Raw genomic sequence first — 15,770 nt, forward strand, 5'->3', positions numbered from 1 at the left:
CGCACAGCCCCGTGGCTGCCGGCTCAAGTCGCATGTTCGAGACGCTGGGGCACGTCCGGCTAAAACATACCTGGCTCTGGGAGAATCATGTTACAACACTCCGGCGGCGAGTTGTTGATATCGCCTGGCCAGATGACGGCGGCCCTGACCAAAGCACACTGCATTGGCTGCATATAAAAGGTCAGCACGCCAGACACCCATACAATATCATAAACCATCATAGAGTACACACTACCCCAGGCCCATCTACTCCCAATCGCTCGCCCTTGTTGGAGTCCATCGTCCCACCTGACTTCATTGTGGAGCCCTTCGGTAGAAAGATCACAACTGGAGAAGCTACAGCATCTCTCGGATACGTGAGGCGTATGCTGAGTATGCTAATAATCAGGTGCGAGAGTCGCTATAATATGTATCAGCTGCACGGTCGTCCTGTATCCACTCGAACAAACAGTCATCTGCATGCTGTAACACGTCTCGGCAGAGGCGGTTTGGATAGCCAGACGTTATGGAAAGGTGTCAGAGAACGTGTTGTCGGGATACATCCTCTTCAAATGTCGATACTTGCGTAGGGAATATAGTGCAAGCGTTTCTGAAGTGAGCATATAGTCAGGTGTATCATCGGAGAACGAATAGTGCGTGCTCATTGCGGCGGACACTCGCACTCGCAACCCAGGGAGACGAACCATTGCGGATGTATTCGCCCAGCTTCAGAGCTTTCTCAATCTCCTCCGGGTCCTTTAGATTCCTATTTTCTGGTTGATCCGCCAGTCCAAAAAATCAGTGATGTTGTAGGGTATGTATATTGCTTAAAGCGAGAAGACGCACTTTCATAGAGGCCGCGAAGCTTTCCGTGGAAGTTGTAGCTACCGCACATGTACAACGCGCCGATCAGACAATCACAGAGCGGCGAGATCTGCGTACGCACGACGGATCCGGGTAGTTTCTACCTAGTCTATGGAGCTCCTTGTAGAGGGCCAAGGCACGCAGGCGAGTTGATTTGCTTGCCATCTAAGACACGATGGCTCTTGGAGTCGCACTGAAGTCCGACATGGACAACGAGCAAGGCGACAGGCGCTCAGATCAAGCATGGTAGCACGTGACTCCCACGATCCGGCGCCCATGGTGCTCACTAGCACTGCTCAAACTCAGCCGATCCCTTAGCTCGAGTTTCACGTTCACTGCTGCTTTCTACGTCGCTCCCTACTTATTTCCCTTGCTGACCGCAAGAAATAGTCGTACAGGATTCTACTTTGTAGAACCTGCGTCAACATGGCAGTCGACAAGGAGCCTCTATACGAACCCCCACCTGTCCCTCACCTTCCGGAGAAGCTCACCGAGTTTCCACCTGCTCACGCTCCTTCTGTTGAACACCAACCTGTGCTCGAAGAGGTCATCAAGTATTTTAGTGATGAAAGTTACGTCATTCCTCAAACGGAGGATGGCCAGTTGCGAGACGAGGAAAAGTTCTGGTTGGTGTGTATCACAACATTTCATTTCATTTTTTGGAGGAAATCTCGAAATACGACATGTATGCTTGGCTGCGCGTACACGACTTATGATCATCATACTTTCTGCAGTATAGATTGGTGTGTTGTGTCTTAGTTTGCTCTGCTGACCGAACACCCAGTCCTATGAATGCATACATAGGTGAGTTATATGATATCCGCCTAAACCACTTCCTGTTGCTATGTTGTGCCTTGATTTGTAATCACCAAGTAGTGAAACTGACACTCGCATAGATATCTGCGAGCCACGAAATGGGCCGGGGCCAAGACTGCAATCACGCGTCTAGAAGACACTCTTAGATGGCGACGAGAGTTCGGAGTATACGATTTGATTACGCCCGCACATGTGGAGCCAGAAGTGCGTCGCCGGCAACGCTCGTCCAATTCTCTTATGGCTGACTTGAACCCTCAAGGCTCTAACTGGCAAGATGGTCTCATTTGGCTATGACGTGGACGGTCGACCGGCCTTGTACCTCCGTCCGAAGAATCAGAACACCGAAGAGAGCATTCGCCAAATGCATTTCTTGACATGGATGTTGGAGCGTAGCGTCGATTTGATGGGCCCAGGTGTGGAGTAAGGATGTTTATGCTCTTTCTGGAATCATATATATCAACATCGTGAATCAGGAATCTCGCTTTGATGGTCGACTTCGCCGCGAGGGCGAAGCCGCCTTCCCTTTCTATAGCACGTATGGTACGTCAAGTCCGCATATATGCTCTCGGGCTCGACTTAACATCTTGCAGACTGTGAACATCCTTCAAAACCACTGTGCGTGTTCCGCTGGGGACGCTGACGGTAGCTAACGAAAGTACAGACCCCGAACGTCTTGGGCGCGCGCTGATCGTGAACGTCCCCTTCTTTGTCAACGTATTCCTCAAGCTCATTGCGCCCTTTCTTGACCCCGTCACTCGTGATAAAATGCGTTTCAACCCGTCGTGCGTGAGCGACGGCCTGTTCACCTCGGACATGCTTATTGGCGAGTGGGGCGGCGACTGTCCGTTCGAGTACAAGCACGAGGTGTACTGGCCCGCGCTGGTCCAGATGTGCGAAAAGCGGCGCGCGAAGATGATGGACACCTGGCGTTCGCTTGGCGGAAAGGTGGGATTGAGAGAGTGGGACGTCAAGTGCTCCACCGACTTTAGCGGGGATGTCAACGCGCATGACACACCTGTGCAGACGGATGAGACGACGGATGAGAAAGCCGATGAGCAGAGCTGAGGGTCGGTAACACGATTTTTCGTGCAGTTACATTGTTATTCTGATGAATCTACGAAACCTTTTCTCGTCCAGATATTCAGACGCTGACTTCGCGTGGGTGGGATCTAGGGGCCGGGCACGAGGATGCGGACCACTTTTATCTTGGGGTGCTTGGTTACGGTAAATGTGACTTACATTGGATTGACTATTACAGAGGGGTCCCCGTTGGTCCTATTATATATCCTCCTCATCTGGGCTGCAGCCTCAGGGTTCATTTGGTGTGCTTCAGACAAATGCCGGGTTAGTGAAGCTGTTCCGACTAGACGCGACGCGTCTTATTACACCGTCACGTGTGCGCGTACATGGAAACGACGGATGCATGAAACCCTCCCGCCGTTTGACAAAGACGAGGTGACAAACGCGCGCGTATATGAACATTCGAGTGCGGGAGAAAGATGTAGCTCGTCTTACAGATACCGTACTCAGGCACGTATGGCATTAAGTGCTATTGGCTCCTGGATTCGGGAGTCACAATTCGTCACAGTGCAACAAGTTACACTACTCGGGGGATTTGTTGAATATATGCTTGTTGGCGATTGTGCGCCGCCGCTAAATGTACGTTTAAATGATCCTTATAGATGATCCAAGCACCGATTAATGTCTGACCATGCGAGGATGATCCCATTCCTCGAGGACTTAACACAATGAGAAAGTACGTTATTGTCATCGACAAATGAAACACTGGCATTTATGAGCAGCCCACAGCGACCACAAGGTTACAGACAGCGTCAGCTCGATTTACTGTCGATAGGTTTTAGATGAAATAGACAATCAGCGCTCGGTTTGACATAGATGAGCTTTACTCAACGGCCGGTATGTCAGGCTTCCTTTCTTCAAGTTCATTCTGTGACATCACTTTTTCGTGTTAGTTGTCGGAAGAGGCGAAAGCCCTGCTTGCGAGGCCCAAGCCGAGCTTTCAGCAAGCGAGATTATTTGGTTAGTCATGGATATCTGGGATGCGCGACCGTCGACGTCTCGAAGCTACTTGCCGTGCGATGTATGGCATATGCTATATGATTACCAAGTACATACCAAGAGTGCAGTGCATGCTGTATCATTAAGACTGATCAAAACGGTCATAAGATCACAAAGTTACATGATCTCCTGAGTTAGTATTGAGAGAGAGAATAACTTTCGAGTTGCTGAGCTAGCTGGACTAGATGCACATATAGTGATGTCTAGTCTGTCCTTTACGGCGTTTTGTGATAACGTCGAATTACACCACGAATCGCGATCGGACATTCATTGTACTGCATGGATGGGCTCGCCGCGAAACCTGCCCCTCACACTTTCCACCAGGAGTATCTCATAGGTTTCAAAAGTATTAGAGAAACGGAGCGTCAGCGTGTTCATGACGATTGAGCCCTCTGCAACCTAATCGATACTGGGTCACTTTCTCGGTACGGGTTGAGTCTGCAAGCGGTGTCTAAATGCTGTCATTGTTACTGTTACATGCATATTAACTATTCTTCTGCTTCCCCAGCAGTAATGACATCATCTACAGATAGCAAGCACATCATAAATATAAGCGAGGTCGCCAACAGATTTGAGACTTACCAATTTTCAGCACAGCTCGGACAAGCTAGAGAGGATATCAGTGTGCAGTCGGAACGCAGGGGCAGGAGATATCACAAACCTGTGTCGCGAGCAAATATTGCTGCCGTTTCGAAATTAATGGGTCATACACAAATTGCTCCTTCATGTCTAAAGCAAACTATCATCACAGATACTATTACATTCTAAAAGGTGCGCGTACCATTATCGCCTCTGCCAAGACAATCAATGCCGAGTGTTGAATGACCTTCCTTCACTTGTCGGCTTTTCACCTCCGCGAGCGTCTCAATGGGAGACAGCCCGCTGTTCTCTGCCAAAGCAAGGGGAACAGCATCCAATGCGGAAGCAAATGCACGCATGGCATATTGCTCTATTGACGGAATCTGCGCAGAATGTAGTTATAAAATATAGTCCATACGTAATGCGAAGAATTTACCTCATCTGCGGCTTTTGCAACAGCCAAAGAACAGCTAATATCTGCGGCACCGCCACCATAGACTACGCGGTTGTCAACGACGAGATTACGAACAGCACACAGTGCGTCGTGTAAAGCACGCTTGGCTTCATCCACAATCTGTAACAGAGCAAATCAATGCGAAAAGCATAGCTAGACAGCAAAGGATTTGCGTACCATCTTATTGCTGCCTCTCACGAACACGGTCACTGTTCGTGCGTTTGCACATTCCTCGATAACGAGCATTTTGTCGCGGGTCGTGCCGAAGGTGACTTCGCGGACGAGTCCAGCTTTACCCAATTTCTCCGGACTAAGATCCTCAAATCGGGGGACAATGCGCCCATTTGTGGCGATTGCAATGAGCTACAAAGAAGAGTAAGGTACGCAGTGAACAGAGACACTAGCCGCCCAAACACTGACCTCGATCTCTGGACCCCCTACCCATCGCACGGCGGGAAGGTCATTTTGCATGAGTAGATGATTTGCCTCGTCATCGAAACCCCACTGGCAAATCACGAGGTTGGCACCAGTGTCCTTCACCATTTTTATCATGCTCTGGAATTTGTCGTGCTCATACTCACGCAGCCGCCGATACTCTTCAACGCTCGTAATGTCCAGTTTATGCTTTGTCTTTGGACGTGGGGGTTCGAACGGGCAGGTGAGAATGGCAAGTTTTGCGTCCCGCACGACAGAAGGCATTTGTGGGTGGGACATATCCTTGTCCACAAGGACGCCCTTGATGAGTGCCGTGTCCGCGAGCGAACCACCGACCTTTCCATCAACCTTGATCATGTCAAAAGGAACATCTTTGCGCTCAAAATCAGTCACCGACAAGACAGCATCTACCGCGATCTCGGCAAACTTTTCATGCTCTTTTGAGACACTAGAGATGAAGTCAGGAGATGACGAAGATAAATGTATGGAATCCAGGACTGACATTTTGCTCCCGAGACTGGTCTTGGCAGTCTTGATGAGGTTCGAAGTGTCCGAGAGGGAGAATTCCACTCTATCAGATATCCTATCTAGGTGTTCCACTGCTACTGAGCATGCTCGTTCGAAACCATCTGCTATTCGGATGGGGTGGATGCCTCGGTCCAGCAATGCTTCACTTTGCTCAAGCAGAGCACCAGCAAGCACTATTCAAGGCTTGCATTGAGATTTTAAGCGAGATTTAGGAGTCATACGCACCAACCACACCAGTCGTGCCATCACCGATCTCATCGTCCTGACTTTTCGACAGTTGCACCAGCAGCTTCGCTATTTGATGCTCGACCTCCATCTGACTAAGGATAGTTGCTCCATCGTTTGTCACGGTGATGTCCCCATCAGGTGAAATGAGGATCTTGTCGAGTCCTGCGAAATTGAGAAGCGATTTATAAGGCCTTTTGCTTACTGCAGTATGTAACCTTACCTCGGGGGCCTAGCGATGTTCGGATGATGTTCGCGACGGTACGCGCCGCAAGAATATGTGACTAAAGCAAATCTTGTAAACGGTGCATTGTAAAGCTACAAATTGCGCAAATACCTTGATTGCTTCCACACCGTGACTGCGAGTCTTCTTAGCCTGCTCCCGGAGGATGATGAAGGGACGACCGTACTACAGCAGGATATTAGCGAAATATACACGGGTCATATTCCTGACATACCTCGTCGGTCGCATACATTGCTTGTGGTTCCGCCATCGCTGAATTGTCGCTCGAGGACGCGTTCTGGCGAAGAGCAAAGGGCGTGTGACAACAGATCGGTCAATGTCACAAAATCACGATCTGTCACGCACTACTCCGTTTTGTATAAGCCTTGTTTCAGCATAAGCTTACTTATTTTCGGTCAGTGCAATTGGACGCTGTCAGGGCCCGTTAGAAAAGTTGGCACGATTTCATACTATGACACTGGGTGTCCTACGTCCTCATCACACAATACGTCGAGCATAAAATGAGCGCAAATAGAGGTATCATGTTGGTCTTCTGAGCTACACGGAGTATGTAACAACTATCAGGTACTGTACGATGTGACATGCGAACGGCGGAATATGTAGAAAGTACAGATCACTGAACAAGCCACATAAGCGGACCAGAAGTGGACCAATAAATGGGAACATACCAAGAAATAGTCCGGTACACGCCTTGACACGAGAGGTTCTCCCACACGCGGCGCGGGATCGAATTGCAGGCTGTTGGAGTTGCGTTGAACGCAGCGAAGACGGCTCATAGGAAAGATATACTCACAAGCTATACGATAATTTTTCGTCCATCTCCATTATGGCTGCTTGATTGCCGCAGCGATAGCAGTAGTTTGGTGCAGAGAATATAGTGACCACATTCCGATCCTGGCTCCAATTATACCCTAGCAGACATGCCCATCATGTCGTCGAACATTAGAAACAGAAAATACGTGCATACCTTCCATGATCAACTGATGCGCCCGCGCAACCAAGGTTAGACCATTGTTATGGTTGAATGCCTCGCTAATATCTTGCCCGAATGTGTATCCAGCACCCCGGGGTGAAATGCCCCATCCACATCGATCGTCAGGGTCTGACCAGAGCAAGTCGCACATAGGACCCTCGTGAGGGACTTCCTGTACGCGGTCGATACCACGGACGTGGTCAAGCGTATCGATGGACGGCGAGAGACCTCCATGAAGACAGAAAATCTAATGGTGCATGAGAATAAACGTATTGAGCACGCAGCGGTGCAATTAGATTATGACAATAGAGATCTAACCTGATTTTCGATCAGAGCGGTAAGGGGCAAATAGTCAAAGAGGTCTGTGAAGAAGCGCCACACATTCGCATTGCCGTATTTCCGCAAGCACTCGTCATAGAATCCATACACCTGCGTAATTTGTCTGGACTCGTGGTTTCCACGCAAGATGGTTACGCGATCGCGGTACCGAAGCTTGAGGGCGACAAGCAATGTCACAGTTTCAACAGAATAATAACCTCTGTCGACATAGTCACCCATGAAGAGATAGTTCGTATCTGGCGAATTGCCCCCAATGCGAAACAACTCAGAGAGATCATGCTACATGAAGACAATGGCGAGCAACGAGCAATGTGAGTGTGCCAATAGTCGATCGATGTCGTAATTAGCCACGTACGAACTGCCCATGAATATCTCCACAAACGGTCACCGGACACCTCACAGGCTGAACGTTCGACTCCTCCATCAAAATCTCCCGTGTCTACCGTGACAAACAAAACTTCATTAGTACCATTCACCGCCAAGCAAGCGTGCGGGTTGACCAGATGGTCTCTACCCGGAGGTGGCGTGCTGTGTTATCAGCTTGAACATACTTTGTCGCATAGTCTTTTTACATCTGCTTCCGAGAGCTGCTTGCACTGGCTCAATTGTGCGATCCAGCCGTCTATTTCGTGTTCCATGATGCACTGTATGAGGAGGATGCAGAAGTAGAGTCAGGGCTCAATTTGGGTTGAGGGCGGAGTGATTCGCGATGCGGCGCAGGTTCCATAGTCACGTCGTGACGTTACAGCGCGTGCGAAAATCAAGGACGACCTTGGTCTCTCAGTAAGTACTGAGCGCTCATTCATAACAGGCTTGACTCCTTCGTTCGCTGCCGATCCACTACGGATACCCCGACCGCTGTGCCATTCGGGCACAAGAAAGCTAATTCACGAGAGTCTAAGAATCTTACGAGGTAGACCACCTTTTCAGTATGCCAAAGGTGAATTTGATCAGATCTTCATTAGTATTTGTGGTTGTAGCAGTGCTGACCGATGTTCTCTTTTACAGAACAAGGGAAAGGTCAGGAATACGGCTGGTTATATCATCTCGATGTTCTGACTGTGGCACACAGGGTGGTAAGAATCGGAGACGTGGAAAAAACGAGAACGACGACGACAAGCGCGAATTGGTCTTTAGAGAGGATGGACAGGAATACGCTCAAGTCACTAAGATGCTTGGTAATGGTCGGTTGGAAGCACAATGTTTTGATGGGGAGAAGCGATTGGCGCACATCCGGGGCAAGATGAGGAAAAAGGTGTGTCTAGGTCGATGTCAACTCCGAAATTATTTCACCAACATTGGGTTTTCAATAACAGGTGTGGATCAATCAAGGAGATATCATCCTCCTTTCCTTGCGAGATTTCCAAGACGACAAAGCGGATGTGATCGTCAAGTATACGGCTGACGAGGCGAGAAGTCGTAGGTTTATCTTCTCACAAGAATCCGATCTGTGCTAATTGCTATCTGTCGATGGCGAAGTGAAAGCCTATGGTGAGCTGCCAGAAAATGCGAAGATCAACGAGACAGAGACATTTGGCGACGAAGAAGGCGAATGTACCTTCGAGTTCGGTGATGAGGGTGAAGTTGACATCGACGATATTTGAGGTGTATTTCTATCCGTCTGTATCCTCATCTGTCTTTTATGAACATCACTGTAGCGGATTGTTGTATCTCAGACTTCGGTGCTGACAAGCTTGTAGACTGTCGCATCTTATTTCCATGCCATCCCCCATCATCATACAAGTAACATATGATACTATCCATTTATGAAGTCACGATTCGATGTCACCGTACATTCCCGTATATCTCCATGAGATCTCGCATCCTAAGTAGAAGAGCCATTTAGGCGCGTCTTCAACTACGATATCGGCCATGCAGGCATTCATATGATCCTAGTCAGATTTTGAGATCGCAGTACGAAAGTGAAATCAAGAAAGAGGAGTTAAAGAGCATACTCACAAGACGTCTTGTCACCTTCACTTGCTAGGTGCCATTGTCAAAACCGTCTGCATATCAGGAATGCAGCCTTTCTCTTTCATAAAATAGTCCACAATCTCCCTAGCATCACACTTCACTGCCATCTTGAGCATTGCTTGGCTGACTATCATCCGATCTTCGAGCTTTCTTCTCTTGGAACTAAGGTATTCTTTCGTGTCATTACCCTCTCGTGGTTTTGCTTTAGGTCTCTGGTCAGCCTGGCTGTCTGGTTCAATGAGCATGCGCACTAAAGCAAGGTCTTTCCGGCGGATTGCGACCATCACTGCTAGGCCATCTTTACGCGCAGGAGAGGCATCGTGGTCGAGGAGAAAGCGTACGAGTGGAACGAAACCGACGTGTACAGCTTTCGTCAGCGCATATCCGTCGTAAGAATTCGTAAAGGGTGGCGGAATACGCGGATGATCGTACAGGTATCGAAGGAAAGGTATAGGCTCGTCATCTTCGCTCCAATTGCCATTAACGTCGCTTCCTCGTTTTCGTTTTCGCGAAGGCCGATTAGACAGCCGCGGTGTCAATGTTCGGAATAATCTCCTCGGTAATTCTGTCGCGGTACGCCCGTTTTGCAAATGAGTTGCGGGGCAGTCCGGACTGCGGAAGATCGCCTCGAGAACCGATTGAGTACAGATGGGATAGCGTAGGACGATAGTCGCGAGTCCGGCTCTGGCATACTCGGAGTGATGCAGGTAGCGGCCGATGAGATATTGCGCGTGGACTGAAGTGGGAGCCGACTTGAAGACGGCATAGAAATGCCTGGAGCTCAGAGGAAGAGATTCGGACGTTGCGAATTGCTGTATCTCATACAGAAGCTGTGTGGCGGTGGTGATCACCCTCAGCACAGAAGCGAAGGCCAGATTGCGAACTTACTTCTACGGGGAGGGTATTCAACGCCAATCGGGGGTACATTCTTCATTATGAAGCTCGCTGTCGGATTGGGGGTGGAAGCCTTGAGTGAAATCTCTTTGTCGATAGAAAAACACAGACCGACCGGCGACCGTGGAAGTCTGAAAGAGACTCGGACGATCATGTGCAACCCTGAGCTCTCACTTGCCGTTACCTCGAGTCCCTTGGAATACATCCTTTCAAACACATCATAAACATGCCTGTCGGTCCCTCGAGTATCCCTACTCTCCGCGCGTTGTTCAGAACATCCGTGCTCAAAGCCGTGGACCAATCACAACTTCGTTTTCAGGCAAAGGCATCGCTCCTGGACAGGGTATCGCTCTTGTAGGTGGCTTTCAAGAGGCTTGTAACGGAATGCATTTTTATTGAGATAATAACTGACCAATTATCTACCGTTGAGAATAGCCAGGGGGATATCACGGAATTAGAGGTCGACGGGATTGTGAACGCAGCTAACAGGAGCCTACTTGGTAGGTATCTCATGGTCTCTCTATGTATCTATTGACCTCTGTACATCTCCCTATCCCCAGGAGGAGGGGGAGGTAAGGGAAAAGTTTTCATTGTATTTAATATGGCCTTATGACTATGGCTTCATCTCATTAAAGTGGATGGAGCAATACATGCCGCTGCGGGTCCCGAACTCTTAGAAGAATGTCAGTAGCCCTGGACACCCAGGATTTTGGCATTTCACCCATATAGGTTTACAGGTCGCACATTAGACGGCTGCGATACTGGGGATGCTAAGATGACCAAGGCTTATAACCTTCCTTCGTGTGTTTTGTTCTTTCTACTGCTTCCCATTCTCGCTTTTTAATGGGGAGTCAGGCAACACATCATCCATGCCGTTGGTCCGGTGTATTCGCGAAATCATGTTGAGACCAAGGCTTCGCAATTGGAGTCTTGCTACAAGAGAAGCCTGCAAATCGCGGCGGATAATTCGCTAAGACACATTGTCTGCGCAAATCATGAAAGCACTTGATGCTCATCAGCGCTAACGAAGCTCCAGGCTTTCCCTTCAATTTCAACTGGAATATATGGCTATCCGATCGAAGACGCGACTCATATTGCGCTAAGCACCACCAGAGCCTTCCTTGATTCGCCTGATGGGAACAATGTAATTTGTTTTTGCAGTAAGGGATGGCTGAGTGACTCATAAATCATGAATGTACAGATCGAACAAGTTATATTCGTTGTGTGGAGTGACAAGGACAAAATGGTCTACGAGTCAGTTTCGCACCTCTGCCATGACCATCCGTAACGTTTTTGACCATGTCTCATTTCTGCATTTCTCCGCTCTAGGCGATTGATTCCTTCCTATTTCCCCTCTCCATCGGAGACTGAAGATGCAGGTGATGCACGGGTTATTGACACCATTGCCCAGTCAGATGCTCAGGTTCTATAAGCGTACCAGTTGGATATTTTTGACTTTGCTGTACTGTTATTTCAGTCCAGTACGTTTGTCTCCCATGTCTTTGAATTCTGCGTCCTGCATTTCGGAAGCAATCTGATGATGTTTTGGATTCTTGACCCTTGTGTTACATGCCAGTCAGCGATCTCGCATGTTCCTTGCACGTCCGATGGTCTCGTCCGGATCACTTGCGGCAACCGGACCGCTTCACTCGTCTCCGGACTCTGACTTACCTTCTCTTGTGACCTCTCCGAATACAGTACATTGGTTAGCCATTTCATAAGTCTGACTCTCCTTCTGGCCTCATGACCAAGGCAGAGCCTGATTCTCTCGTCTATGCAACGGATCCGAGAAAATTCCCCGTCCCTGGTGTTCTCCACCTTATAATCGAGGCACCATACTGAATCGTTTGGACCCTCTGCGTCTCGCGCACCACTGAGATCTATAACGGCAAGTTGCTGTCTGCTTCAGGATGGGCCTGGCATATAACATTTTCATCGCCGTATTTTGCGCAATAGGTAAGTGTGCTTATCATCTAGCTTTGGCTGAGAGTCGAACAGAGCTTGTAACGCCGTTCTGCAAGGATCCTTCTTATTCGGGTGCGTAATCTACGATTTCAGCGTACGACATGCTTATGGACGTATTCCAAACACTGTGATACACAGATACGATAGGTAAGGTTGACTGTGTCTACATCAGTCGTTGACTCTGAACAGAGTGATTGCAAAGTGGCATTATATCTTCAGTCATCAGCTTCAGTCAATTTGAGGATTTTGTCAATGACCCAGAAAACTATGCCAGCTTATCTGGGGCGGTGGTTTCCACATACACAGGCCCGTCTCATCCAGTCTCTACTTAAGTCGGTTGCATTTCTGATATCCGAAGCTAGGCGGTTGCTTTTTTGGTGCCATGCTTTCTGGATGGTATGTCTTTCGTTACATGCTCTTGATCCATAAGGCCGGACTCGAATCTGCATACACCCAGGACAAGCGACAAGATAGGGCGGAAGAGAAGCATTCAGGTACTTCGTTTCTGACCTATCATAAGGCCAAGCCTGACAGGAAGTCGCAGTTGGGTGCTTTAGTAGCGCTTTGGGGATGCGCGATGCAATCTGGAGCCAACAATCTTGCCTGTCTGTTGATAGGGCGTATTGTCGCTGGATTTGCAATCGGGTAAGCAGGTATTATTGCCATGGCTTCTTATACGCTACCTTATCTGTCTTGCCCTTCCAGAATACTCTCGACGGCAGTACCGTTGTATAATGCGAGTTATCATCTCGCATCTAGTATACGTGCTATTTATCTAGCGATGCACAGACGGAAATCGCACCGCCTAAGATTCGAGGCTTTATTGTTGGCCTTACTCAGCAGATGGTCGGGATTGGTTTCATTGTCGCTAACTGGGTAGGGAAGACTAGTTAGGTAGATCTATCCCAGCTGAACATTCCGTAGGTCGGCTATGGATGTCAATTCATGGAGTCGAACGCTGGTTGGAGGCTTGCTCTGGGATTACAGGCTCGTATACCCATCTGGCGATCCTCCATCGGTGCTCAGAATCATTTATCTAGTTAGTTCCCGCTGGCATACTCTTTGTGGGAATACCTTTCATGCCATATTCTCCTGTATGTGATATTATAAATCCAGCATGGGTTCATACTCATACCATCTACTGTAGCGCTGGCTTCTGGAAAAGGGACGCGACGACGAGGCTCAGGCCGTTGTTCGTAAACTCCATGGGGCAAAAACTCTTGAAGCTCAGGAGGCTGCAGACTCGGAATTTAAGAGTATGCAAGCCACGATTCGCGCCGAGATGACCATCAGGTCGAGGAGGTTGAGCGACTTATGGGAAACACCCGCTATGTGCAAGCGTACTTTGATAGCCGTCGGTGTACAAGTGTTCGGCCAGTTCACCGGTATCAACGGTACGTCAGGCCCTCCGGCCCATCTTGGTTGCTCAACAGACGGTGCTGCTTTGTCTAGTGATCAACTACTTTGGGCCTTCGATGTATAAATCGCTAGGTCTAAGCCCGTCGCAGTCGCTCCTGGTTCAAGGCATCTATGGTGCAGTCGGGCCCATCGCCAACTTCTTGTTTGTGCTTATTCCCCCTGTCATACGGACAAGCTCACATTTAGTTGTAGCTTCATTACCCTTATCCTCGACACAGTCGGAAGAAAGAAGCCCCTTATGTTTGGCGCGGGGAGCACGGTAGTTACATACTCGGTTCTTACCGCCATCGTTGCTCGTTTTCCTCCCGGTATTTCGGAGAATCATCCAGCGCAACAAGCTGGTATCGCGATGATATTTTTGACGAGTATTTTCTTCTCTCTGAGCTTCGGACCAGTGAGCTGGGTGTTGGCTTCTGAGGTCTGACTAACACCTCTTAGAAACTGAACCTGAGTAGCCGGGCTGATGTTGGCAATTTTTTAGGTATTCCCCACCAAGACCCGGTCGATCGGGACAAGTGTCGCGACATGCGCCAACTGGGCTTTCAATGTGTTGTTCTCGCAGGTGAGACATCTGTGAATTCGAATCTCTCATATTGGTTTCACAACGCTGTCCCTTGCTCACTTAGGTCTCGAATTTGGCCATCGAAAGCATCGATTGGAAATATTACATCGTCTTCATCTGCCTCAATGCTGTAGATTTCATAATCATAGCATTCTTCTTCCCAGAGACGAAAGGTAATAAATTTTCTTTCGCATTGAAACGGAGATAATGAGACTCGTGCCTCTAGGGAAATCCCTGGAAGAGATGGCGGAAGTCTTCGGGGACGAGATTGACCCACGACTGGAGAATCACCCAGACGTTCACGAGAAACTCGACCATGACGCTAAAGAAGACGCATAATGATATGTATTATCCGGCCGGCTATACATATGCGCATAATGAATTCCCTCACGTCCGAGTGATGAATAAATGTAACACAGAATGCCGGCATTTGCACCTTGATGATGATCGGATCAGTATAAGGAGAAGCCCTAACCAGTAAGCAGAACTGATTATTCCCGTCGATGCCGACAGTATAGCCACTGTGAAACCCTGAGAACTTCGGTGGTAAGGACCGAAGAAGGTTCATACGTAGGTGAGCGCCAACGAGACAAAGCACAGACGCAGCAAGAATCAGTATGGTCGAACCGTTGTCCAAATTGATGACGGATAAAATATCCCTGACGACGAAGGGACGATAGACGGCTTCAGAAAATCGACATTATATAAATCTCCAATGTCAAATCCTGCTATGCTGAGAAGCCGTCGTAGTGGTCCTGCATAGTCCGCCTGAAAAGCTGCACCAAGCTGGTCGAATGCGTTTGATAAATCATACTTGGGCCAGGCCCTCGCGGACAACAAACGGGATCCAAAAAAAAATAAAAACATACTTACACGGCTGGATCCACGGACCGTGGTGCGTAACTTCTAAAACCCCGAATGGGCCAGAAGTATATTGCCGCCCTGTGGCCATAGGAACATACAGTATATAGTGCTTTGATTGACAGAACAACACTGATCTCTTCGTTTTGGCAGTTGCGGCTTGCGCTCATTCCACTGAAGTGGCGGATGTGAGTGATCGTTTGCGGCTAGGATCAGTCGTGAGAGACCTTTAGGGCTCTCGAGTACTTGGATTGAATTCACTCCCACATCAACCTGACTCCGTCCCCAGACGTGTCGACGCCTTCAACGCGTCTTGAGCGAGGTCACGGCGAGACGTGCATTATCACGCTTGCCCATAATAGACTTTTTCCAGTGGTAAACCTTCAGATCTGCAGGGAAGTGGTCTCGTACCCATACGTGTTGAAGACCAGGGATCAGTACTCAGTGGTTGCCAGCGACAGAGTGTCATTCCGGCAAAACTATCAGCACTTTATTCCCACTCAGCAGGCGCAAAGTATAAACAGACTTGCCTACTTACCAGGGCCCCAGATGTGGCGGGGGATGTCGACCGCCTCCCCGC

The 15,770-nt window shown here is 48.9% G+C and overlaps 6 protein-coding genes across 6 annotated transcripts; 4 read left to right on the forward strand and 2 right to left on the reverse strand.

Annotated features, from left to right (window-relative positions):
- Nucleotides 1-1,269: 1,269 nt before the first annotated feature.
- On the forward strand, nt 1,270-2,724 carry FIBRA_00787 (uncharacterized protein; the record flags this gene model as incomplete). The annotated part of the gene is made up of 7 exons (XM_012322675.1): nt 1,270-1,473; nt 1,628-1,647; nt 1,740-1,863; nt 1,919-2,079; nt 2,133-2,199; nt 2,250-2,274; nt 2,321-2,724. The coding sequence occupies 7 exons, from the start codon at nt 1,270-1,272 to the stop codon at nt 2,722-2,724; spliced, it is 1,005 nt and encodes a 334-aa protein (XP_012178065.1).
- A 1,502-nt stretch (nt 2,725-4,226) lies between these two features.
- Nucleotides 4,227-8,153, reverse strand: FIBRA_00788 (uncharacterized protein; the record flags this gene model as incomplete). Its single annotated transcript, XM_012322676.1, has 18 exons — nt 4,227-4,261; nt 4,321-4,345; nt 4,400-4,467; nt 4,520-4,700; nt 4,754-4,891; nt 4,949-5,134; nt 5,192-5,654; nt 5,709-5,907; nt 5,960-6,124; nt 6,183-6,243; nt 6,297-6,368; nt 6,418-6,480; nt 6,872-6,941; nt 6,997-7,114; nt 7,171-7,423; nt 7,495-7,794; nt 7,871-7,954; nt 8,067-8,153. 18 exons carry the CDS (start codon nt 8,151-8,153, stop codon nt 4,227-4,229), a joined length of 2,568 nt encoding a protein of 855 aa, XP_012178066.1.
- Nucleotides 8,154-8,446: 293 nt separating this feature from the next.
- FIBRA_00789 (uncharacterized protein) lies at nt 8,447-9,119 on the forward strand (the record flags this gene model as incomplete). The annotated part of the gene is made up of 5 exons (XM_012322677.1): nt 8,447-8,455; nt 8,524-8,535; nt 8,588-8,770; nt 8,832-8,934; nt 8,995-9,119. 5 exons carry the CDS (start codon nt 8,447-8,449, stop codon nt 9,117-9,119), a joined length of 432 nt encoding a protein of 143 aa, XP_012178067.1.
- A 372-nt stretch (nt 9,120-9,491) lies between these two features.
- On the reverse strand, nt 9,492-10,416 carry FIBRA_00790 (uncharacterized protein; the record flags this gene model as incomplete). Its single annotated transcript, XM_012322678.1, has 2 exons — nt 9,492-10,319; nt 10,378-10,416. 2 exons carry the CDS (start codon nt 10,414-10,416, stop codon nt 9,492-9,494), a joined length of 867 nt encoding a protein of 288 aa, XP_012178068.1.
- Nucleotides 10,417-10,609: 193 nt separating this feature from the next.
- FIBRA_00791 (uncharacterized protein) lies at nt 10,610-11,815 on the forward strand (the record flags this gene model as incomplete). The annotated part of the gene is made up of 9 exons (XM_012322679.1): nt 10,610-10,737; nt 10,819-10,883; nt 10,944-10,955; nt 11,019-11,066; nt 11,121-11,184; nt 11,239-11,365; nt 11,420-11,527; nt 11,585-11,637; nt 11,713-11,815. The coding sequence occupies 9 exons, from the start codon at nt 10,610-10,612 to the stop codon at nt 11,813-11,815; spliced, it is 708 nt and encodes a 235-aa protein (XP_012178069.1).
- A 915-nt stretch (nt 11,816-12,730) lies between these two features.
- Nucleotides 12,731-14,668, forward strand: FIBRA_00792 (uncharacterized protein; the record flags this gene model as incomplete). Its single annotated transcript, XM_012322680.1, has 10 exons — nt 12,731-12,993; nt 13,128-13,224; nt 13,273-13,339; nt 13,393-13,442; nt 13,496-13,742; nt 13,801-13,909; nt 13,960-14,185; nt 14,249-14,329; nt 14,394-14,502; nt 14,556-14,668. 10 exons carry the CDS (start codon nt 12,731-12,733, stop codon nt 14,666-14,668), a joined length of 1,362 nt encoding a protein of 453 aa, XP_012178070.1.
- Nucleotides 14,669-15,770: the final 1,102 nt, after the last annotated feature.

Source organism: Fibroporia radiculosa (genome assembly GCF_000313525.1).
Source record: "Fibroporia radiculosa TFFH 294 genomic supercontigs, scaffold335, whole genome shotgun sequence".
NCBI classification, from domain to species: Eukaryota; Fungi; Basidiomycota; class Agaricomycetes; order Polyporales; family Fibroporiaceae; genus Fibroporia; species Fibroporia radiculosa.